A 26,484-nucleotide genomic window follows, 5' to 3' on the forward strand; every position below is an offset into this window, starting at 1 on the left:
ATATAGCTATAGTTTGAATTAATTACGGCTTGCAGCTTAATTTTAGCTTTAATTACATCACTTGTCCTCTTTTATACATATACAAATACAAATTATACACACACACATATTTATATATATATATACACAAATACAATTAGTCTCTATCCACTCTCTAACCTTTCCGCTCGCCTCTCTGCTCTCTCTCCCAATATCTCTTGGCAAATATACAAAATACATATGTATATGATTTATATATATATATATATATATATACAATTATCTGACAGATATACATATACAATTTGCCCCTCTCCACTCTCGCTCGCCTCTCTCCTCCCTCTCCCAATCTCTCTCGCCTCTCTCCTCTATCTCCCAACTCGCTCGCTAGATATACAAATATATATATATATATATATATATATATATTAGTTACATATATACAATTATTTGACAGATATACACACACAATTCGATAAATATACATATACAATTCGCCTCTCTCCACTCTCTGCCCCTCTCGCCTCGCCTCTCTCATCCATCTCCCAATCTCGCTCTCCACTATCCTTCCTATAATATGTAGCTACGAATAGTAATTAGCAAATTATAGCTATGAAGTGTAACTAAGCTATTTTTGAGTGACTATATGTGAAGGTTCTCTAAAACAATACGCAAGACACTACATAACTGTAAATTGTCATGTAGGATACCATGTAAAACGTGTGTATTTATTTGTTTAGGATACCAAAATTGGAGGACATAAATATAAAATGAGGTCAAATTATGCCAACCAAAGTTGGAATCTGTTATTTCCTTCTTTCCGCGCCAAAACCAGGCCAAAGCCCTAGAAATTGGCAATTTGTTCAATCACTGAAACAAAGAAAAAAAATGGAACCGAAGCTTTTCGATGTTCCTATTAGTGTCTCAAACTCAATGCTAAGTTCCAAATGTGATTGCAAACGAAGAAGAATCAATGAAGTTACAATTATGGATTTTCCGGGGGCGATTATGGTGGAAATTCTCTCAAAATTGCCAATCAAGCTCATTTTCCGATGCAAGTTTGTTTGCAAAAGTTGGTATAATCTCATAACTTCTGATCCTCTATTTGTCAACATGTATCACGCTAGATCGCGTAAATTTCCTTGCATTCTGCTTTCGAAAAATTATTCTGTCTGTTATCTGCTTGAACTTGGAGCAGATTATGACTATACTTCTCAAAGCGTAAACAGACGTATTATCTTGCACCGTAATTTACACCTTCCTCATCCCGTTGATTTGGTTTCTGAGGATGATGACTTATATGGTGTTGGTGGTTTTGATAAAACAAACTTGACATTAATTGGTTCGTGTAATGGATTCATTTGTTTGTTGCATTGTGAAACACATGAGGTAAATCATTCAGTTTGCATTAGCAATCCTCTTTTGGGTGAGTATTTCAAGGTTAAATTGCCCAAAAGGGAGAAGAGAATTCGTCGTATTTGTTATGGATTTTGCTTTAGTGAAGCCTCTGGACAGTATAAAGTATTGAGATTAGTAAATAGGAAGTTTCGGGGTCGTCCAGACGTATCTGAATTAGAGGTTTATACTCTTGGAGTTGATGAGAAGAACTGGAGGAATGTGGGCAAAGCTCCAAGTTCTTTATGGGGAAAACTTAGTGGTGTTAATGTCAATAATACTATTCATTGGATGGATGGTGCAAATTTTCTAAAGAGTGCCAACATTTACTCCTTTAATATCGTGACAGAAGAAGGGAAGTCCCTGCCAGCTCCATCTGGTCTAGAAACTCCATCTGTGTTCTTGAAGCTAGCAGAGTTGGGGAATTGTCTATGTTTGTCTGATAATAGCTCTTTTTATTATATTGATATATGGTGGATGAAAGAGTATGGGATAGCTGAATCTTAGACTAAAGATCGCATTTCACTTATTCTTCCTGGTCTCGGTAGTCACAGATTTATACCAATCATAATTTGGAAAGATGGGGAAATCTTGATGCAAAGTGAACGTGGCACACAACTAGTTTCTTACAACCCAAAAGAGGAGATGCTGAAGGTAGTCAATGTGTATGGTAGTGCCACTGAGGCGACTAGATACATTCCAAGCTTTTACTCACTCAATACTGTCATGGGGGACAACTTTCAAATCTCAAATGCTTATCGGAGGACTAAGATAGTTTAGAGTATTTCTTTTGTCTTACTCCATCCGGGATATGATGTTTTGCTTCTGTGTTTCTGATACAATTCAGTTTAACCCCTGTTAGCTTTACCGTTTTCGTGGATGCTTTTGAATTCTAGTAGACAACACCTCTGTTTCTTTAATTAAATGTTGTCCATTTTGACATCTCAAAGTTACTTGCATTGCTAAGTCTCCAAAGATGCATCAATATTTTAGGAAGAGAGAGCTAGCTACTTTTTAAATCGCTCCATAACATGATGAATGGAGTAGAGACCCCTATGGTTATTTTGATTAGATCATTTTCTATGTTAGGCTACACCTCTTTGTGCTATCAAATTAAGATCTACTTGTTTTTACTGATTCTTGCAAGTTCATTCTCTCGTACTTCCATTATGTCTTTTTCTAGGTTGTTTTTTGTCTTGAGTCGCGGGTCTATTGGAAATAGGCTTATTAAGATTTGCGTATGCTCTACCCTTTTGAGACGTAATTGTGTGGGACTACATTGTGTATGTTGTTGTTGCAAGTTCGAGATGATTTTTATGTTAGCCACTAGGTATATTGCCTAGTGGTATATAAGCTTAAAAACATCCAATATATTTGGCCAAAACATCTATTTGGCTAAAAATATGGAAGCTTTTTACATAAGTAACACGATTTTTTCGGGGATTAGTGTGGTGGGTAGGGGTTGGAAATAAAGTTGGACTCTAGATCCTAATATAGTTTACGGAAAAGGGTCAAAATTGTCCCTTAACTATGTGAAATAGACCACTTATACCCTCCGTTACATTTTAGGATAAAAAAATGCCCTCGTTGTTACCCTAAGAGACCACAATTACCCTTAAAACTTAACGGAAGTGATGTGGCAAGCCACATGGCACTAAATTCGCCACCTAGGCTTGCCAACTAGGATACCCACTAAATTTTTTGACCCAATTAATAATTCAATCCTAACCCATTTTTGTTGGATCAACCCACAAAAATATATTCCCCTGCTTATTTACAACTTCATCAATTAGCTATTACTTTGATTTATTGCCTGCTTTGTTATAACTTCATCAATGTACATATATGTTTGCCTTCATAAACTTTGGGACGTTTACAACTCCTTAAAGAAGCAGCAAATTAGTGTACCTTCTCCTCGTCAATTTTGGCGCAACATATAATATTGGGTTTGAAACAGAACATGTGGACTGCAGATGGAACGGTCAGTTCAACCTCATAGCTACAACCCAAGCTTGAGGTATAAAGACGACCATGAGATTTCTCTTTAGCTTTGAAATCAATCCCGATGATCTTGAGAAAGCAACGAAATTTAGCTTTGATTGGGACTAAAGTTATCGATCAACTGAAACTAGAGGTAAGCTATTTCACCTTCATAAACTTGAATCCGACTGATTGTCAGAGTAGGTCGAAAACACCTGCTCTTTCTTAGTTGAAATCGTGGTGTATCAAGTTATCGGAGTAGTGTCCATTCTGCTATATTTAAGATCGTCTAAGTCCAATATTAGATGAACAATATAAAGAGTAGTACTGCATCAATTGAGTAATAGAATATTGAAGGCCAAAAGACCATCAAAAGCAAAGAGCGCAAAAAAACTCTTAAGGTTCAGTAGCAACAATATCTTCATCACTAACAACTCCAACTGTTAACTCGCCTCCTAAGGTGTTAAACCTTTCTTGGAGCAGGCAAATCTTGAAAACTTTGCAAGAGATTCAAGTATAATACTGCATTAACGATTAAAGGGTGTAGCAAAAATTGCATTTTTATTCTTCTTGGCTGTCAAGATTTTACAAATAAAAAGGGAGGGATTTTTGGAGAGATACATACAGGTGACGATTCAATTTTCAATTGTCTTGACAGAACTTTTAGGGGAAAATTATAAAAGAAATCAAATAAGGAAAGAAGTTAAATTAACGAGAGAATGCAAGAGAGCTCATGTACTTTTATGACGAAATTAGAAATTTTATTAGAAGTATAATTTGATTTAGGATATTTCCATTAGAGGTGGATCGAGTTTAAATTACATGGAACTTCACGATAGACGCCTCTGTCTGTTTCAATAAAGAGACAGAATCATTTATATGTATAACAAGAAAACTATAGAATCTTTGCAGCCTGATGACTTTCCCCAAGCTTTCGCAGTCACTTTCACTGCATTTCCTAGTTATACACCTGATGCAATCTTCCTACCCTACTCAATACATCTATCAAGCAAGCATAGTGATGATCACTCATACGAGAAAAGTATATATATGTGCTTCATCAACTAGTCCAGCATGACTACAAGCTTTCAAAAGCCTAAAAAAAAGTAATTCCATCAAACCTGACATTAGCCTTCTCCATTTGCTCAAAAAACCACAAGTGTCTGCCCATATGCGTAAAGCTAATATCATACTACTCCAACAACTGTAAGAACCATGTCCGTGTCCTAGTAGTCTCCTTATCCACTATAGCCCATGCCAATGGATAGAAAGAATTATCGCAGTTTTGTGCCATAGCCACCAGTAATTACCCCTTGCATTGACCCTTTATAAAGGTTCCATCAAGTCCTATGAATGGTCTTAATCCTTCTTTCCATCCAACCTTCATTGCATTAAAGCATATGCACATTCTGAGAAATTTTCTTTGTCCTTGTTCCTTTGCATCTTTTGATAAGTTGATCACCATATCACTACCAGGATTAGTCATTATAATCTCATTTGCATACGCCTCCAATCTGTTGTACTCGTCCAAAAATCTGCCTTGCATTTTCTGAAGGGTCATTCTCTTGGCCTTTTTCAACTTTGAATCATTAGTATTTAAGTTGAAATTATCCTTCAAGTCTTGTCTCATATCCTTCAACGCATACTTGGGATTGTTTTGAACTTTGTTTTTGAAATAATGGGATAAAGTGTTTGTGGTAGCTCTAGGATTGTGTAATGCCTCTTTGCAATTGTGTTCTTGCTTAAAAGTCTTAAGCCTATATCCTGGACCTTTACCATCAAGTGAAACAAGAATTGCAAATGGACAACCCTCTATGCATCTGTATCTTAGTCTTTTTCGGTCACTTTTTGCAACTGTTTGAAATATATTATTGAATTGTGTATCTAAATTGTTACATTGTGACTCTATTTATAGACACTACATTGGAATCCTTTTCCAACTAGGATTCTTATTCTTATTCCTATTCCTATTCTAAGTAGGAAATACTTATTTCTATTCTAACTCTCCCCCTCAAGCTGGTGCATACAAATCATATGTACCTAGGTTGTTACAGATGTAATTAATACGAGGACATGTGAGGGACTTGGTGAAGATATCTGCAAGCTGATCATTTGACTTCACAAATTTCGTAACAATACCTCCCGAGAGTATCTTTTCTCTAACAAAGTGACAGTCAATCTTAATGTGCTTAGTCCTTTCATGAAACACTGGATTTGATGCGATATGAAGAGCTGCTTGATTATCACACACAAGTTCCATTTGATCAATTTTGCCAAATTTTAGTTCTCCCAGCAACTGTTTGATCCAAACTAGCTCACAAGTTGCTGTCGCCATTGCTCGATATTTTGATTCTGCACTAGATCGAGCAACCACATTCTGTTTCTTACTCTTCTACGACACCAAATTACTTCCTACTAAAACACAATATCCGGATGTCGAACGTCTGTCAGAGGGTGAACCTGCCCAATCAACGTATGTATATCCAATGATATGATTATGGCCTTGATCCTCAAAGAGTAGTCCTTTACCGGGAGCTGACTTTATATATCGCAGAATACGAACAACTGCTTCCCAATGACTATCACAAGGGGAAGTCATAAACTGACTTACAACACTCACAGGAAAAGAGATGTCAGGTCTAGTCACTGTGAGATAATTCAACTTTCCAACAAGTCGTCTATACCTTTCAGGATTACTAAGTGGCTCCCCCTGTCCTGGAAGGAGTTTAACATTCGAATCCATAGGAGTGTCAATAGGTCTACATCCCATCATTCCTGTCTCCTCAAGAATGTCTAAGGCATACTTGCGTTGAGAAATAACAATACCTGATCTAGACTGAGCAACCTCAATACTTAGAAAATACTTCAATCTGCAAAGGTCTTTAGTCTGGAAGTGCTTAAAGAGATGTTGCTTCAAATAGGTGATACTATCTTGATCATTACCAGTGATAACAATATCAGCAACATAAACAACCAAATAGATACATCGACTTAGTGTAGAATGCCGATAAAACACCGAGTGATCAGCTCCACTACGAGTCATGCCAAACTTTTGAATTACTGTGCTGAACTTCCCAAACCAAGCTCGAGGAGATTGTTTCAAACCATAGAGTGACCTACACAATCGGCATACAAGGCTACTAGACTCCCCTTGAGCAACAATGTCAGGTGGTTGCTCCATATAGACTTCTTCCTCAAGATCACCATGCAGAAAAACATTCTTAATGTCCAACTGATGAAGAGGCCAATGACGAACGACAACCATACATAGAAAAAAGACGAACATATGCTATTTTAGCCACATGAGAGAAAGTGTCACTATAATCTAGCCCAAATATCTGAGTATACCCTTTGGCAACAAGGCGAGCCTTAAGTCAATCAACCTGACCGTCTGGACCAATTTTGACTGCATAAACCTAACGACAACCAACAATAGATTTACCTGCAAGAAGAGAGACAAGCTCCCAAGTACTAATCTTATGTAAAGCAGACATCTCATCAACCATTGCCTGCCTCTATCCAAAATGAGAAAGTGCTTCACCTGTAGTCTTAGGAATGGAAATAGAGGACAAAGACGACACAAAGGCATAATGGGGTGATGATAGGCGATGATAACTTAAGAAGGTATAATGTGGATTAGTATTTCGAGTGGATCGTATACCTTTTTGAAGAGCAATCGGTTGGCTAAGAGGAGTCCGCAGTAGGAGCAGGGTCCGGCACATGACATGAATCATTTGGGACTAGCGTTGGACATGGACGGCGATGATAAGTTAGTAGTGGTGGCACTACAATTGGAGATGTAGAAGTAACCGTAGATTCCTCAAAGGTTGGCACAGGTAAAACCTGAGGTATAGGTAAGACCATAGATACATCAGGATGATCAGAAGATGTATAGTGAGGCTGAGACTCAAAAAATGTAACATCAGCGGACATAAGGTATCGATGAAGATCATGTGAATAACAACGATACCCTTTTTGGACTCGAGAGTAACCAAGAAAGACATATTTGAGGGCACGAGGAGCTAATTTATCTTTTCTTGAGGCTAAGTTATGAACAAAACATGTGCTCCCAAAGAAACGATGGGGGATAGGATAGAGATGTGACTGAGGAAACAATATGGAATGTGGAATCTAATTCTGAATAGAAGAAAATGGCATTCTATTTATCAAATTACAAGAAGTAAGAACTGCACCTCCCTAAAAACGCAACGGAACATTGGATTCAAGGAGAAGAGTACAAGCGGTCTCAATAAGATGCCTATTTTTTCTTTCAGCTACACCATTTTGTTGAGGGGTGTATGGACAAGTAATCTGGTGAATAATGCCTTGGTGAGTCATAAACTCCTGAAATTGGGAGGATAAGTATTCTAAGGTATTATCACTATGAAAAATATGAATAGAAACACCAAACTGATTTTATATTTCAGCAAAGAAACTTTTGAAAATAGAAAATAACTCAGAACGATCTTTCATTAAGAAAACCCAAGTATATTTTGAATAATCATCAATGAAATTAACAAAATAACGAAATCCTAAGGTGGAACTGACACTACTAGGACCCCAAATATCAAAATAAACTAATGAAAAAATAGACTCTGAACGACCCTCAATACTAAGAGAAAATGTAGCACGAGTGTGTTTCCCAAGTTGACACGACTCACAATCTAATGTGGATGAACTAGCTAAACTAGGCACCATCTTTTGCAGTTTGGATAGATTCGGATGTCCCAAACATTTGTGAATTAGATCTGGGGAATCTGTAACGGAGCATGCTGTTAAGGAATTTGAAGGGGTAAGATAGTAAAGGCCTTGTGATTCATGTCCTTTTCCAATCATCTGTCCCGTACTGCGGTCCTGCATGAAAAAAAAATCATCGAAAAAGGTTATGCTACAATGTAGGGCTTTCGTCAAACGGCTAACAGATGCTAGGATAAAAGCTGAACCAGGGACATAAAGAACAAAGTCTAGGGTGACAGAAAATAGGGGTTTGGCTTTTCCAACCCCTTTTAAATTTTGTTTGGATCCCATTGGCTTAAGTAATAGCTAGAAGAGATTGTGAATAAACAATATCGGATAAAAGTGATTTATTGCCAGAGATATGATTAGAAGCCCCAGAGTCCATGATTCATGTTCCAAGAGTACTAGATTGCGACACACAAGAAAAAAAATTACCCGCAACAGACACATCAAATTGTGCAACCGAAACTATTTGTGGAGACATTTGCTTATTTGCACGATTCTGAAGGAACTCATCATATTCTGTCTGAGCAATATGAGCATTATTGGATGGTTGATTAAGTTGAGCACTATATGCTACTGGTAGAGATATCTGTTTACTTGCGCGATTTCGAAGGAACTCATTATATTCCTTTAGAACAATAGGATCATAACTGGGTGGTGGACCATGCAAAATATAACATATGTCACGAGTGTGTCCAGGCTTATGACAATGACTACACTTGGATCAAGGTTTCCCAAAACGCCCCCCCCTCTCGTCGATTCTCCATAGACTGATATGTATGCTTTTCAAAGATTTGAGATGCGAGAATAGCGGAGTCAACAGTGAGTGATGAAACTACTTTGTGACTGGGAGGTGCCGCAAGACGAAGGAGACAAGAGAATAATTCATCGATTGTAGGAACTGTATGGCTAGCTAAAATCTGATCATGCACAAAATCATGATCAGGAGGAAGTCCAGCAAGAGTAAGAACTAGAAACAATGTTTGTCTGTATTTTTGTTGTTTTTCCACATTCGTAATAACTGGCATCAACGTGTCAAATTCCTCCATGACTGTCTGTACTTGTCCCAAGTAAGTAGACATATCGGATTCTTGTTTCTTTAAGTTGGTCAACTGAGATATCACATCATAGAATCGAGATATGTCATTAGTTTATAAAGCACGAGCCTTTTCCCAAACTGTATAATACGTCTGGAATGGGCAAAACAAGGGCATCAATTTGGAATCAATAGAACGTCATAGGAGACTACATAATTGAGCATCTACTTTCTTCCATTGTGCTTTGGCTTTTGCATCTTCCTCACTAGTATTTGCCGTTACAAGACCACATAAGTCTTGTTCGTTAAGTGATCTTGGACACCTTGACCCTTGCACCACAGTTCAACCGAGGAAGCCCAAGATAAATATTTTGAGCTTTCCAATAAAAGTTCTGAAGTGATTATAGGGCTAGAACTTCTAATCCCCATATTTTTAGAACCAAAAACATCACACCCAAAAGACATTATGCTAAATTTGCCTTGGAAACAACAAAAAAACTTGATTATTGAGATCTGATTGTCGGAAAATTCAAATCTCGAAAAAAAGTCACCGAAAACAGCCAGGAAATAGCCGGAACCCTAATTCCAGCAATTTTATCTGGTCAAAAATAGTATGGGCCTGGTCGGAATGGCTGGACAACCCCAACTGTCAAAAAATTTCTCAAAAAATACGATCAGAAAACCCTTCACGCGCCAGCGCGTGGGGTGATATTTTCCGGTGGTTCTGGTTGGGGTTTGGTCGCGGGAGCTTTTCGAGCCTCGTGGTGGTGTTGGTTTTCGCACAACACCCACAGAAAGAAAAAAGAAAAACAAAATCAGACCCAACAATCACCGAAAATTGACATAGACATACGGTGACTTGTTTGTTCTCACCAATGCTCTGATACCATGTGAGAAATATATCATTGAATTGTGTATTTAAATTGTTACATTGTGACCCTATTTATAGACACTACATTGAAATCTTTTTCCAACTAGGATTCCTATTCTTATTCCTATTCCTATTCTAAGTAGGAAATACGTATTTCTATTCTAACAGCAACTTTCAAAGGGTTTTAGTCGCCAGGGCATATAAATTACAAGCTTTTCTAGCATCATCTAAGTCCTTAAAGGTCATACCAAGAAACAGGTTTTTGTAATGACTTAGATTAGCATTGACTTCCTTATTTTTTTGCATCTTAATGAGCTCTAACTCATCAAAGTCATACTCACCATCTGAAGTAGGATCAACCAAACTATCATCACTTTCTGACTTGGCATCAGTCCCATACTCACACTGAACATGATATGTTTCACTGTGATTGATAATGTTAGGGGCAAAAACAAATTCTTCATAATCATCAACGGCAAATACATGAACTACCCTAAACTCTTCAGTTAGTAACTCCTGAAGTACCCTAATTCCATCAGAATCTTGAACCAAGAACAAATTTCCAGAAGGTCATTTCACAAGTACTTGCTTAACTAATACAAAATCCAAGTTGTTTTCAAACACCCTTTTTATGTCAATCAAGTTTAGGTGATCGGAATTAAAGGCTCTCAAAGAATGAACATACCTCTCATCATATAGTAGGTGAGGTTTTAAAGTCCATTTACCTCCATGGTGAAATAAAATATCAACATTCATATCTTCCATATTGAATTTTTTGCAAAAAAAAAAAAGAAAGTAAAATAAAATAGCAAAACATAAATATATAGGACCCACATTAATAAACAAAGCACATATAAATGAGAAAAAGGCTTCTAAGAAAAAGAAAGTGGCTTTTATAACATATAAAATCAAAGGAAATGACTTAACAATAAAAACACACAACGAAGAAGGATTAAACAATTAGATCGGGACCACACATTCAGATTCGAGAATAAAATCTTAAATCATTTGCAAGTAGCCTAAAAATATGTCAATACCAACATAAAAACAGCAAGAAGGGACCTCAAAACAAGATAAAGACATACAAGACTTTTAACTCCTCCTCAAATCCCAACACACATGTAAAATTGAAGGAAAAGTAGTATTTTATCTCAAATATAAGGAATCATCAGAACTTACAACAATATTTACTAAAGTATTCACAAATCAATGTTACGTATAAACCCTAACTTCAAAATACAACTATGAAAAACCTTTAAAACCCTACAGAAAGTAAACAAAAAATCCGTTTCATAATAAAATAAAAGAGAATTTACCTTCTAAATCGAGATTCCAGAAGAAAAGATTAGCAGATTCTTCAAGGAAAATATGTTCTTCAAAAAATCTCTGAACTGAATGTAAATCGATGAGGTGAAAATAGATGATGTTTCCCGCTTAATATTTGTGGGTTGATCCAACAAAAATGGGTTAGGGTTGAATTATTAATTGGGTCAAATTTTTTAGTGGGTATCCTAGTTGGCAAGCCTAGGTGGCGGATTTAGTGTCATGTGGCTTGCCACATCACTTCTGTTAAGTCTTAAGGGTAATTGTGGTCTTTTAGGATAACGGCGGGGGAATATTTGATCTTAAAATGTAATGGAGAGTATAAGTGGTCTATTTCACATAGTTCAGGGACAATTTTGACCCTTTTCCGTATAGTTTATGATATTTCGATAATATTGAGAGTAAAATTGCTTCTGATGGTTTTATTGGGGAATAATACGTATTCATCTTTATTACTGGTTTAATGTCTAAAATCTACATTTAGTAGTAGAATTTAATTTTAATTCTTATTTTGACGTGATCTCATTTTAGGTATAACACGCATACACGATTTCTATTGAAAAAATAATTGAAAGATGATATACCATATAATTACCTTCCTAAATTTGTATCGATCTTATTTTCAAGAAAATAATTATTTATGTCTTGTTTCCCCCCTAAATAACTATGACCTAGTATTAATATTCCCCTTTTCAGCCACCTAGCATAGTCCCGAGTCCCGACAAAGTTAAAGTATCTTCTTGAAACTAAGGTGTAAGTTTAGGAGGATACTTATGTATGTCTATTATGATTCACAAAAAGTGATTTTCTTAATTGGGCTTCAAAAATCTTAGTTTAGCTATATTTATAGGGTTAATGAATATCAATAGCTATAAGTATGTTATTTACAATAAATGACTACAATTTATATCACTTTTTTGCTGTATTTTTATATAGTTTTTTATGTTTTTTATTTATACATTAATATATCTTTAAGTACAACAAACTAAATAAGGAATTGACTCTAAATATAACCCGCTATCCTTACATTACGTCCATACAATGAGCAATTTCCCATAATTAACTTTATAACTGAAAATTACTTATTTAAAGACATATCATATCATATTCTTTATCAATTTAACAAAAATTGTGATACATCATACTCAATTTTCTTGTTTTCTCCATAATTCTTATTTTGGCGTTGTAAAGGTATTAATAATTTTTTTTGTTAATTTAAGTTATTGTATGTAAGCAAATTGTTAAATTTGTGAATGAAGATTAAGGATTTCGATTTTGAATAGGTGAACTACATGGCAATAGATACACTAGTTGTTAAACAAAAAATGAATACACCAATATAGAATACAATGAATACATTGTTGTTAAACACAAAAATGAATATGTTGGATACAACTATACTTGTATTCCCTAATCAATTTTTTATCTTGGATCATTACAACAAATATGATATATAGCTACGAAATTATTAGCTACGATAATAAATTTGTCACTAATTGTTCGCTTTTAGTGACCAAATTTACTTTTTGTGCTTAATATATGAGACATATACTTATAGTGACGAAACATAAAAAACCATGGCAAAGTTTTGTCCACTAAAGTTTCCCACCAAAAAATTAATTGGCGCCATTTGTTAAGTAGTGTTAGTCACGATTTAAAGTTATCGGTGACACATTATTTTGTCACTAATAATATATCTAATTCATGACAAATTATTTTTTGTCTTAAAATTTATTAATTTTTTGACACAAAAAAAATTTATTTAAGAAAATATGTTGTTACAATATCGATAAATTAGAGTTCGTAGTTAAATATTATAAGTTTTAGCTATCAAAATTTAGATTTAATTATGACATTTATTTTCGTCACTAATAATATAAATAATTGGTGACAATGATTTTATTGTCTGTAATCAATCTGTAATTTAGTGACAACAAAAAAATTGTCACAAAATATGTAAGGTGTGAAATAGTGACGACTTAGAATTTGTGGTGAATAATTCAACTATTTGCTACAAAAAAAATTCATAGCTATATACAAAAAATTTTTTGGCAACAATTGTTCATAATTACAAGTGACAACATACAAAAAGAATAGTACAAGTGTTTCATAAGAAATAGACAGAGTCCATTCATTAATTGGCGAGAGAAAATATTAAAACCAATGAATTCAGTTGATTTTGTAACAATGAAAAAGTTTAATTCATCAATTTTCTTAAATTAGGCAATTATAAAATGCATCATTTGAAAAATACAATCCAGGTTATAAGTACTGTGAGTGGGGTACGGTTCTACCACTAGATCGCTATTATTTGTTGGTTTAACACTTTTATTTTTTATTTGATCACTTTCATCGATAAAGATGATAGAAAAAATAATTTCTCAATTCTTGGTGCTGATTTTCGTACGTGTCTATTGAATTGTGAATGGTAAACTGCATAGACTAAGTCGATCTATTAGATTCTATCTAAAAATATGTACATTTTTAATAGTAATTTCACATACGTACGTAGAACAACTATACAGAGATAACATCGACTTACAAACTTAGACTTCACAAATGTGCGAAATATTTCGTGAATTTGTATTAACTTTTTCCATCAGTGTGAAAATTGAAATAAACTAAAAAAATGAAAGCACAAATAAAAGAAATGAATCAACTAGGATTTCAAATATACTATGATGAAGTACTATAGACTATAGTTATGGATATCGATGTTTTTTTCAAAACAATTGATTAACTGACCGAATTGAACCGATTATTCATTTAAAAATAAAATAAAATCGAAAGTTTAATTTTATATAAATTTATAATTGTACTGAATAATTTTTAAAATTTATAAAAATAAATAATTAAAATGACAGAATCGTACTAAATATATTTAAATATATTTTAAAAAAATATATAGTTTAATTAAAATATAATCTACATTTGAATGAATTGTGGGTGGTAAATTCATTCCTTTGTGTATGTGTATAAATAATTATATAGTATATTATTTCTACAAAAGTTAAATTTGAAAGAAGTGAATGAAGTTAAAAATAAAATAAAAATGAGAGACAAGAGAGAGTTGATTAGATGGTTAGCACTCCTCACTTCCAACCTTAAGGTTGTGAGTTTGAGTCCCCAAGAAAGCATAATGTGGGAGCTCTTGGGAAGGGATTAAAAAAATGTAGATGGGATATAATAGAAAATTAACCTTTTTATAATAATAAATTTGTCCCTAATTAATATATTTAAGAACAAAATATTTTTTTTGCATATAAAATATAGTCATATATTTAAGAACAAAATATTTTTTTTGCATATAAAATATAGTCATTAGGGACAAAATTAGATTTTGTTCAACTACGAAATACATATAATTTTAGAGACAATTGATGTCGTCACTGATTGAAGTAAAATAATTAGCGACGATATAATTTTGTCGGTAGTAATAACCATTTTAGTGACAAAGCATGCTATTAACTACCAAAAAATATACTTTTTACGATAAATAAATTTGTCACAAATGTTTAAGCATTTGGGCACAATTTTTCTTTTTGTAGTTAATATAATACTTTTAGCGACGAATCACTAAATCGTCTTTGTATACTTTTAGCGACACACATTTAGTGACGACTGATTGACGAATTATTTTTCGTCTCACAAGTTTTTTAGTGACGAAATATGATTTATAAATGACGAAATCATTTGTCCCTGTTAATCAAATTTGTTGTAGTGATATAGTACTTATCTATCTAGATATAATTGTATTCGCAAATCAACATTTCAACTTGTGCTTATATAACAATACAAGTATTTATGTATATAAATATGGATACATTTCAACACTGTTGTTAAGCAAAAATATGGATACATTGGACAAACGAGCAAAAAAGATATAATTTGTGGGTATCAAATTGTATAAGTATGGGTACATTAGACAAGTGAGCAAAAAAAAAATACAATTTGTGGGTATCAAACTGTATAAGTATTCTTCTAAATAAAATTTTGAAAAGGCCAACAATATAGTATTGATGTATACAACTATACTTGAATTCCCTAATCAACTTTTTTAAATTTGACAGAGTACTTATGTATTCAAATATAATTGTATTCACAGATCAACAATTCAACTTGTGGTTATATCATAATACAAATGTCTATGTATATAAGTATCCTACTACATACAAAATTTACAATCAAAGAACCTTCAATCTCTTTTTTGTTCATGTTCTTCTTGTACTCATTTTTTAACAACTATATACATATGAAATCAAATTTTCTAACAATTTCAATACAAGAGGAGAATCCATAATGACAATGGCACACAATACATGTGTTGAGATATATAAGTAAATGACATTAAACTAAAAATAAAAATAAAGCATACAAATCTCAATTTCATTTTCCTCTTGTTCCTGCTCGACTGCTCTTTTTTCACACTCACTTGAATCAATATCGTTGACTCTTCTCCTTTTTTCAAGATTAGTTTTCACTTTTGAACCTTTTTTCCTCTTTACTAATTTTGCATGTTCGATTTCTTCAAGCAGATTTAAGAGTATATGGTCATTAACCTTTTTTAATTTGTTCTTCTTTCGTTCTCCAGTGCAACAATAGAGCCTGAAATTTTGACTTGTTGTTGAGTAATATACAAATCAAAAGAAGGTAGTTCATCCAACAATTTGTCAAATAAATGTATACTTGTCGTAACCCTCCTTGGAATATCAATTTCAGCCATTGAAATGGATAAACAAATTCTTGAATCAAAACCCTATGAAAATAGAAGAAAGTGTAATTGTGTAGATATATAATGTTCATAAAAACGTGATAAATATGCAATTAGAAGATATCTAATGGATACAAAATCACAAAAATCGCTCCTGCAATGATGTAAAGGATCTTGAATTTGGGGGAAAAAAATCAGAAAATATGTGATGTATGAATATTGATGAAAGAGAAAAAATTTATGATGATAAACACGGGAAAAGATCACAAATGTGCCTACCATAATTAATTATGCATTCAATAATTACTTTCCTATTTAATATTTATTTATTATATTAAATATATATAAAAAAATTATTTATTTGTATATAATTAACTTTGTTATTTATAGTCTAATTATATCCATATAACATGAAAAAAAATAAAATGTAGCTATTTTTCTTGAATATATATGAATGTTTGCCATATTCTGAAGTTTTTCCTTATTAAAATCATGGGTTAAGTCCATATTAACGACTCTACTTTAATTTGGCTTTGACAGACATTTATATCTTCAGTTTCGATGTGTATAAGTAGACACTTAAAACTTGTATAAAATTGAACAAATAGACACAAACATTTTATATAATGTTTTATATGACAGTTCACATCTTACATGTCGTTTCACATGACATTCATTCTATGTGGCAATTCCAGATGAATGTGTTAATGGAGCCATCTTAAATATAGAGAAGGTGTATAGATGGTAAGGCCAACTTTTCAAAATTTATATATATAAAAAAGAATAAATTTTAGATTTAACAAATCATATTTGTATGCTATATCTATAGTTTGCATAATTGCGCTTCATAGCAAACTTTATGTTTGCTATGTCTATTTCGATATATTTATATAAAAGAATCAATTGTATAAGTATATATTTGGAATCTGTATACAAATAAGAAAGTATTTTTTTGTATAATCTATGTTTGTATAAAGCGAGGAAGAGAGAAAGACAAGAGAACTGTGCAGGAGAATATTTGTATTGTATAATTATAAGTTTATAGGACGAAAAGATATGTATTTGTATATACAATTTTCTCTCGCTTTATACAAATACGAACACAATTTATACACTTGTGTTTGTATAAACTGAGAAAGGCAAGAGAGAAAGAGTGGCGAGCGAGATATCTGGGGAGAGAGGCAGACGAAAAGATATGTATATATACAATTTTCTCTCGCTTTATACAAACACAAACATGTTTTATACATTTGTATTTGTATGAAGTGAGAGAGGCGAGAGAGAGAGTGACGAGCGAGATCAGGAGAGTGGCGAACTGGGAGAGAGGCGAATGGCAAAGTGTTTGCTACGGGTTAGAATTAAATGAAACTATGGTTATAACATTTAATTTTACTTAATAATTTGTTATTTTACACAATTTCCCTATAAAGAATAATTTGAAATCGTGGATGAAAGCATAAAGTTTGGATTGAAAAGAAACATGGAAGAAGAAAAAGTACGTGTATGAAAAAAGTTAAAAGAAAAAAATATCGTTGGTATATTAAGGGAGAAAGCTGTGTGAGAATATTTACGGGAAATTTCAAAAATAAAATAATAACTTTAATAAATAAGAATACTTATTTAAAAAAACGATTATCAAATTAAAAAACCAAAAATGATATCAATTTCTCAAAGCACCAAAAATATTCTTAGATAAAAAAAATGGAGGAAAGAGAAACTAAAATAAGAGATTGATACTATTATTAGAGAGATTGATAACAACTAAAATAGTGTTCAAGTAAATTGAGAAAATCAAGAATTGAGATATTTGCCTTTTATAAAACACTATATTTCGGAAAAAGTAATTGTTATTTAATTGATAGAGAATTATTTTAATTCATCTCTTTAATTTTTTTAATTAATTTATCAATTATTAGATTTTATTAGAAATCTAATGTTAAATAAACTTATATGCGCATAGACCATAAAATATCAGGTGAAAAGAACCCATGTGGAATTGAATGATTTTTTCGAATATTCCAAATAAAAGCTGCAATTTCATGTTCCAGGTTCACAAAGATATTATGATCCTTAGCATACTTTGCTTTCCTAGTCTTCCTCCTGCTTCATTAGATAAAACGCCTTCATTAATAGATAGAGTTGGAGTACGTAGTGAGAATCAAGGTCAAGGTTGATTGATGAGTTCAGTGGATAAACAATCGATGTGAGGCCTAGGTCAAAGAAAGAAGTTAAAGTGCGACTTCCCCCGTAGTTGATAGTTAAACTTGTATAAAACTGAACAAGCATATACATGAGTTCTATGTGATATAAAATAGGGAAATTACGCGGAAAAAATAAACATATACTAGTTAATTAGCTAATATAGCTATAGTTTGAATAAATTACGGCTCACAGCTTAATTTTAGCTTTAATTGAGTCACTTGTCCTCTTTTATACATATACAAATACAAATTATACACACACACAATTATATANACACACACAAATATATATATATATATATATATATATATATATATATATATATATATATATATATATATACATATACAATTATATGACATATATATAACTATAACTAGCCTCTCTTCACTCTTTGACCTTTCTCGCTCGCCTCTCTGCTCTCTCTCCCAATATCCTCGCCTCTCTCCTCTCTCTCCCAATCCCTCTCGCCAAATATACAAAATACATATGCATATGGCATATATACATATACAGTTTGCCCCTCTCCACTCTCTTCCCTCTCTTGCTCGCCTCTCTCCTCCCTTTCCCAGTCTCGCTCGCCTCTCTCTCCCAATCGGGCTCGCTAGATATACAAATACATATGTATATTAGTTACATATATACAATTATTTGACAGATATACACACACAATTCGATAAATATACATATACAATTCGTCTCTCTCCACTCTTTGTCCCCTCTCGCCTCGCCTCTCTCCTCCCTCTCCCTGTCTCGCTCTCCATTCTCCTTCCTATAACATGTAGCTATGAATCATAATTAGCAAATTATAGTTATGAAGCGTAATTAAGCTATTTTTGATTGACTATATGTGAAAGTTCCCCAAAAAAATACGTAAAACACCACATAGCTGCAAATTGTCATGTAGCATACCATGTAGAACGTGTGTATTTATTTGTTTAGGATATCGAATGGGAGGAAATAAATATAAAATGAGGTCAAATTTATGCCAATCAAAGTTGGAATCTGCCATTTCCTTCTTTCCGCGCCAAAACCACGCCAAAGCCCTAGAAATTGGCGATTTGTTCAATCACTGAAACAGAGAAAAGAAATGGAGCCGAAGCTTTTCGATGTTCCTATCAGTGTCTCAAACTCAATTCTAAGTTCCAAATGTGATTGCAAACGAAGAAGAATCAATGAAGTTACAATTATGGATTTTCCGGGGCGATTATGGTGGAAATCCTCTCAAAGTTGCCAATCAAGCTCATTTTCCGTTTGTTTGCAAAAGTTGGTATAATCTCATAACTTCTGATCCTTTATTTATTAAGATGTATCACGCTAGATCGCGTAAATTTCCTTGCATTTTGCTTTCGAAAAATTATTCTGTCTGTTATCTGCTAGAACTTGGAGCAGATTATGACTATAATTCTCAACGCGTAAACCGACCTATTATGTTGCACCGTAATTTACACCTTCCTCATCCTGTTGATTTGGTTTCTAAGGATGATGACTTATATGGTATTGGTGGTTTTGATAAAACAAATCTGACATTAATTGGTTCTTGTAATGGATTCATTTGTTTGTTGCATGGTGAAATGTATGAGGTAGATCATTCGGTTTGTATTAGCAATCCTCTTTTGGGTGAGTATTTCAAGGTTAAATTGCCTGAATGGGAGAAAAGAATTTGTCATATTTATTATGGATTTTGCTTTAGTGAGGCCTCTGGACAGTATAAAGTATTGAGATTAGTAACTAGGAAGTTTCGGGGTCGTCCAGATGTATCTGAATTGGAGGTTTATACTCTTGGAGTTGATGAGAAAAATTGGAGGAATGTGGGCAAAGCTCCAAAACCTGTACAGGGAACGCTTAGCGATGCTAATGTCAATCTTCCAAAAAGGGTCAGTATTTACTCCTTTAACATCTCAAAGTTACTTGCATTGCTCAGTCTCCAAAGCTGCATTTCTTTTATTCATTTCATTCAGCAGCATCTGAATAGATCGAACTATGAAGGAACAAAATGTTGGTCTATCAGTCAGGCATATTTATTTTGGAAGTGCATAAAAGATAATTTGTCGAACTTGTTTGGGGTAAACAGTGCATGAACTTCTTTGGGTAAAGTTAACGGAATGCATCAATTGGGAGTAACTTTCACCCTGTTTTTTTCTTGTTGTACTTCCCTAAATTGGTGATTTTCTTGAGCAACTAGATGTATTACAAGTTTTTACTTGCTCAAGACTGTCATAACTTCTTTAAGGAATTAAGGTCTCAAATATTTATTTGAAGGCTCAGATAGTTTAGAGTATTTCTTTTGTCTTAACTTCCTCCATTTTGTACCATATTTTTTTTCCAAGGCCATAACTCACTGGTGTTACTAAAATCCAGCATGAAAATATACTCTTGGAGTGACCCTTCCAACTGATACAGTTTATTTTGTTGTCGTCTTAATATTTTAGGAAGAGAGCTAGCTACTACTTAAATCGCTCCATAACATGATGAATGGAGTGGAGACCGCTATCGTTATTTTGATTTGATCATTTTCTATGTTAGGCTACACCTCTTTGTGCTATCAATTTAAGATCTACTTGTTTTTACTGATTCTTGCAAGTTCATTCTCTCGTACTTCTATTATGTCTTTTTCTAGGTTGTTTTTGTCTTGAGTCGGGGTCTATCAGAAATAGGCTTATGCTCTACCCTTTCCAAACACCATTGTGTGGGACTACATTGGGTATGTTGCTGTTGCAAGTTTCATACTTCTTTCATATTGTAAGAGATGATTTTGATGTTAAGCATTAGGTATATCGCCTAGTGGTATATAAGCTAAAAGAAATCTATTATTTTTGGCCAAAAATATGGAAGCTTTTTTTTCCAGAATAAACATCAATTGCATCTAAAGAAGAAACTAAAGGGAATCACACTTGCCAAATAGGAACTTTATTTATCTTGTAAAGCCAAATTCATTGCAACATTCAGGGAATAATCTAAGTATATAGAGAGACCAGCATATTCCTCTTCCCCTGTCTTCTAATGAGCGACATGTTTAAGTGTACGTTTATGAGTAAACTTTGGTGCTGCCTTTGGAGCCAAGGTTGTCTTAGTGATAATCTTTCCTGTTGGATTGCGAAGAATATTTGGTTTTGTAACTCTAGATTTGGGAGCCAAAATTGAGTTAGATGTGTGTTTTTCAATTGGTTTTGGAGAAAGATTCTGTTTAATTGAGCTCTTAGGAGCTAACCGACCCCAACTTGGTTGTGACTGACGCGTAGTTATTGGTGAGCTTTTTGGAGCCAAATGTGAAGGAAGAGGTTTATTTGGTGATGGTTTAGGAGAAACTTTAGGTTTAGAAAGAGGATATACTATTTCTACCTTAGGGATTGATTGTGGGGATTGTGGATTTCCTAAGGCATTCTTTGGTAATGTTGGGATCTTAGATAAGGAGGGTGAAATTTCAAATGAAGTTGCACATGTGAAGAAAAACAAAGTTGCAAAGATGGAAAAATTGTAAATTTTTTCCATTTTTGCTTTACTATAAAGTTTATTATAATGGTTAATATTGCACTGTTATGACTTCTGTGTCATATTTATAGGTGGACTAAGCAAGAAGTAGGTGTCGACTAAGTCTAGATTAAACTCCCTTGGGATTTAATGAAGTTATTAATTAACTTTACCGTTCATTAAGAAATGTACAATCATAAATGTTTAAAGAGTCTTTAGCGATGAAATAAGTTACAAATGGACACCAATAATTCATTACATGATACTCCCTCTGTTCCAATTTATATGATGTACTATGACAGGATACAAAGTTTAAAAAAAGAAAGACTTTTGAAAGTTGTGATCCAAAACAAGTCATAGATGTTTGTATAGCTATAAATCATAAAATGGAAATTTTAAAGTTAAATTGTTATTGAATATAGAAATGTCATTCTTTCTTTGTTTGATTGACTAAAAAAGAAACTGTATCATGTAGAAACGTGGCATTGTTTATATCTTCCCATCATAATATCCCACAAATTACGTCATGCGCTTGTGTCCTGCTAGGCATATGTTTGAATCGTGCAATTACTCTAAGAAAATTGAACTTGAAGAAAAGGTTCAATACATAAAATAAAAAGATCACTCATTATCCAACAAAACATATCTATAAAACACTTTTTTGTAATTTCTAAGTCATGGATTATCCAACACATAAATAAGTAAAACAGGGATTAACAGCTTGTTCCTCTTCAATACTACAAAAAAGTTTACCCTGGGAATGAGTGTCTTAGTCTTTCTCTTCCAGTATGTGAAGAGAAATGCAAGGTAAAAGTACCTAAGAGATAGAATGAAGCTTTGTATTCAGGGCATTTGTTCCCTTTTGGGGGAAGGCAATGGTTGCCTACACAACAACGTCTACACGTTCGAATTCAATCAAGGACATGTTAATATCTTGCTCCACCGAGAAACTGGCTGGTGCACCAACTTCAATACGTCCAAATCTATCAACAGCAAGTCTCATCGATCCCTTGAACATGTCAACTTTAGCTTTTGTCAGGACTAGTGTTGAACCTTCTTGAATTAAATCCACTACACAAAAGACAATTAAAATTTAAGGCGTCTTCAATGAATAATTAAACCAAATCTTGAATTCTATGCGAGGAAGTGGGAGTAAGACATGTCCCTAGTCATCTGCTTAAAGTAAAAAGATCAAAAAAATGTCAAAACAAATCACAGAACTCAAGCAATGGACAAGCACTACAAGAGAATAGTTGAAAATCCTTGTAAATAAAACATATAAAGATATCAAACAACAAACATTAAAGGCAATTAGATAGAGCAAGATTGGAAGTCAACAATGTTAGACTTACCCTATCTCCTTCCAGTTCTTTTCTGGCTAAATTTTAGGGACTTATCAGTTCAAGTCATTTCCTGTAGTTAAAATTTAATCGATTAAGTTTCCTTGTCCTTTATCATTTTCTTTTCATTTCATTTTACTGTGAATTGGTAAAGCCAGGCTGGGTTTTTGAAATTAAAGAACTTAATCATGTTCATGTCACCTTGATGCTTAGGCAAGCATCTCGATGTCATATATGTAACGATAAGAGATTTCTCTGAGATCCGTGATGAATCTGGTAATTTTGATAGCATTTATTGAAGCTCTTAAACATGACTAGCAGCCAGAATTACTATGGTAATAGACTAATAAGAGGAAGATTACAGTTAGAGAGGTAGGAATATTGAAGTATATAAGAGATTTCAGTAGCTCATACTTATGTGACTTGTCTGTTACTTAGGTTTAGGGTAGTTGCCTTTTCTGTTTCTTCAGTACAACACTGATAGAAACCACGCTCCCAATACCAAATTTGACAGAAAGCTGAGGTCAAATCAACTGATTTTTTTTAATAACCATGGTGTCCGGGCCAATTTGCTCACACCTCGACTAATTCCAAAGACCTTCCACAACACAAGAACAAGTCATTCTCCGTCAGCGTCAAGGCTGGGACAAATGGGAAGAAAGCACCTAATGTTTTTGCCTCTGCTAGGATTTTGAACTTAGCTACACATATTGGAACGGGGTGGATGAAATGGAAGCTCGGAACCAGTATCTTGTGTGATAAGAATGTGTCACCGAGCATTAAAGGTAAAGTTTAAAGTGGTAGTTAGACCAACTATGTTGTATGGCGGAGTGTTAGTCGGTGAAGAACTCGCACATCAAAAAGATGAGAGTAGCAGAAATGAGGATGTTGAGATGGATGTATGAGTATACTAGGAGAGATAGGATCAGTAACGAAACTATTCAGCACAAGGTGGGAGTAGCCTTGGAGGCGGACAAGATAAAGGAGACGAGGCCGAGATGGTAGGGGTAAGGCTCTGCATACACACCACCCTGCCCAGATCCCACTTATGGGATTACCTTGGGTATGTTGTTGTTGGGATTTTGAGCTTAATACCTTAGGATTCTCAACCCACTTCATTGACCACTAGACACACGTTTGGGTGCAACTGAAAATTCTAATCCATGTTACTAAAAAGACTTTAGATTTAGAACCTCGAAATTTATAACAAAGATTAAAATCTGTTTTAAGTAAGGAACAGTCGACATTCGCTATTAAATCAGAGAAAGCCAATGCCGAAGCATGCAACTACCAAAACACTCCAACATGCATCTATATTAAAACCTAAGTTTCTGGACACTGTATGTATCCACTCATTCACTCTCTTCCTATTACTCTCTCTTTGAGTTTGGCACAGATCTATAAGCTTGTAAAGCACCATATTCCCCTTCCATACCTCCCCTATTCCAGGCATGATAGTGCTTAGGTATTGCGAATTAATTAGGTAAACATCCTGGAGCTAAGAAAGCACTTTTTTTAATACAGTAAAGCAACCGTTGAGCTGTTTGGAATTTAAATCTCATCGGATAAGGATGAAAGATCATAATAACTTATGTCATCCACCATGGTTAAAGGTAATAGTGATAAAGCCAAGTTATTGGTTTTTGCCAACAGTAGTAAGGATACTTTATACATGTGATCATTACCAATGCTAGATATGGTTTATAAATCAGAAAAAGGGCAACAAGAATACACGACTTATTTTTCCAAATAGTCAAAACTCCATAGGCACCAAACTTGCACAGCCAACTTAAGCTTATGCACTCAAATGCTACTAATTTTCCCCACCATGCTTCGTTAAAAGGTTGACAAGCACCATTCCCAACCCGGACAACATAAATTTACAATGCCACAAATACCCGATTGCCAACGCTAACAAGTTTGAAATTTTGAAAAGCCTTCCCATGGATCTTATTCAAACATGATCTTATCCTTCTCTACATGTACATACTAATTTTCATATCCACTATTCCTAACGATATATCGATAAAAATTCCACCCTGCACTTCTCAAAAAATGCCGCTTCTATTTATTTTTTTGGCAATTAACGTGAGCTTTACCATCCGAGGACGAACTAAACAATTCAGCCCCTTCTCAGTATCCTACTCTACCAGAAAACACATCCAAAAACCTTAGATGATAGACATTAAAGATTCGATATTTCCCAATCCAGAAGTTCTTCAGCTTTCAGGCAATTTCCAATACATACATGATACAACAGAAGTCAAACTTATAACATCAACAAAAAACAGGAAAATCATCAAAATAGTTCTCCCTTTGACATCAATGCTGAGATCCTAATAACATAAACTCAGCATTGATGATATAAAAAGCCACTCCTAACAATAAAGAGTCTATTATTTCTCAATCCAAACACTAATTTCGTCTTAACAACATCTGTAATCAGTGAACAAAGTTAGAAATCAAGCATAACAAATCAATCCACAATAACTACTCAAAACAAAATTACCTTGATCATTGCGGGCAGTGAATATAATAATTCCAGTTTCATCACCAACCAAACATTCAGCAATACGATTTCTCTGTGCAATTAGCTTCTTACTAATAACCTTCACAGTTATATTAACCCCAAAATCTAATGGGCGAAGCTGATTCACTTTTTTAGATCCCACTTTCTGCTTCTTCTGCTCTGCCATTCTTACCTGCGATTTTTAAAAACCCATTCAATTCACAGAAAAAAAATAAAGCAAAATCGAGAATTTTCAGGGAATTTAAGCTGTTTTATCATAAAAAGAGAACAACATATTTAAGGCAGATGTAGTAAAGTGGGAGGGAGAAAAACAGGAAACCTGAAATTCGATTGCGCCGGAAAAAGAGATCGCCGGGAGATTCGCCGGTCAATGGAGATTTTGTTCAAAGAAGAAGAACTCAAGTTGAAATAAAAGGAAATTGTAAATTTTGGGGAAAATGTTGATGGGAAACTCTAACAAACTGCAATTTGGATATATTTTTTTTACTTAAATAATAAATTATATTGCCTAATTTATAAATTATTATACTCTTACCGAAAATAATTGTACCTTTCTAATCCGAAATAACAAAGGGGAAAATTGTGCATTTTAGCAAATTATTAATTCAAAATAAATGATATAGTTATATTTTCATTTAATTCCAATTCGCAGAAAGCACATTATCATTCGCCTCTCTCCCCTGAATCTCACTCATCACTCTCAATTCTCGTCCTTGCCTCTCTCACTTTATACAAACACAAATGTATAAATTGTGTTTGTATTTGTATAAAACGATAGAGATTGTATATACAAATACATAACTCTCTGTCATATACACTTATAATTATACTAGTATAAATCTTTCATATCCCAATTCTCTTTTGCATTTCTCTCTCTCGCTTTATACAACACAAAAAGTGAGCGAA

At 33.8% G+C, this 26,484-nt stretch overlaps 2 protein-coding genes across 2 annotated transcripts; one reads left to right on the forward strand and one right to left on the reverse strand.

Annotated features, from left to right (window-relative positions):
- Positions 1-867: 867 nt before the first annotated feature.
- LOC125868815 (F-box protein At3g07870-like) lies at positions 868-1,881 on the forward strand. Its single transcript, XM_049549367.1, has one exon. It carries the CDS (start codon positions 868-870, stop codon positions 1,879-1,881), a length of 1,014 nt encoding a protein of 337 aa, XP_049405324.1.
- Positions 1,882-22,295: 20,414 nt separating this feature from the next.
- Positions 22,296-26,043, reverse strand: LOC125867864 (uncharacterized protein At4g28440-like). The gene is made up of 3 exons (XM_049548455.1): positions 25,898-26,043; positions 25,558-25,750; positions 22,296-22,779 (listed from the first exon to the last, which is right to left on the reverse strand). The coding sequence occupies exons 2-3, from the start codon at positions 25,742-25,744 to the stop codon at positions 22,592-22,594; spliced, it is 375 nt and encodes a 124-aa protein (XP_049404412.1). The 5' UTR covers positions 25,745-25,750; positions 25,898-26,043; the 3' UTR covers positions 22,296-22,591.
- Positions 26,044-26,484: the final 441 nt, after the last annotated feature.

This window comes from Solanum stenotomum, chromosome 6 (assembly GCF_019186545.1).
Source record: "Solanum stenotomum isolate F172 chromosome 6, ASM1918654v1, whole genome shotgun sequence".
Lineage (NCBI taxonomy): Eukaryota > Viridiplantae > Streptophyta > Magnoliopsida > Solanales > Solanaceae > Solanum > Solanum stenotomum.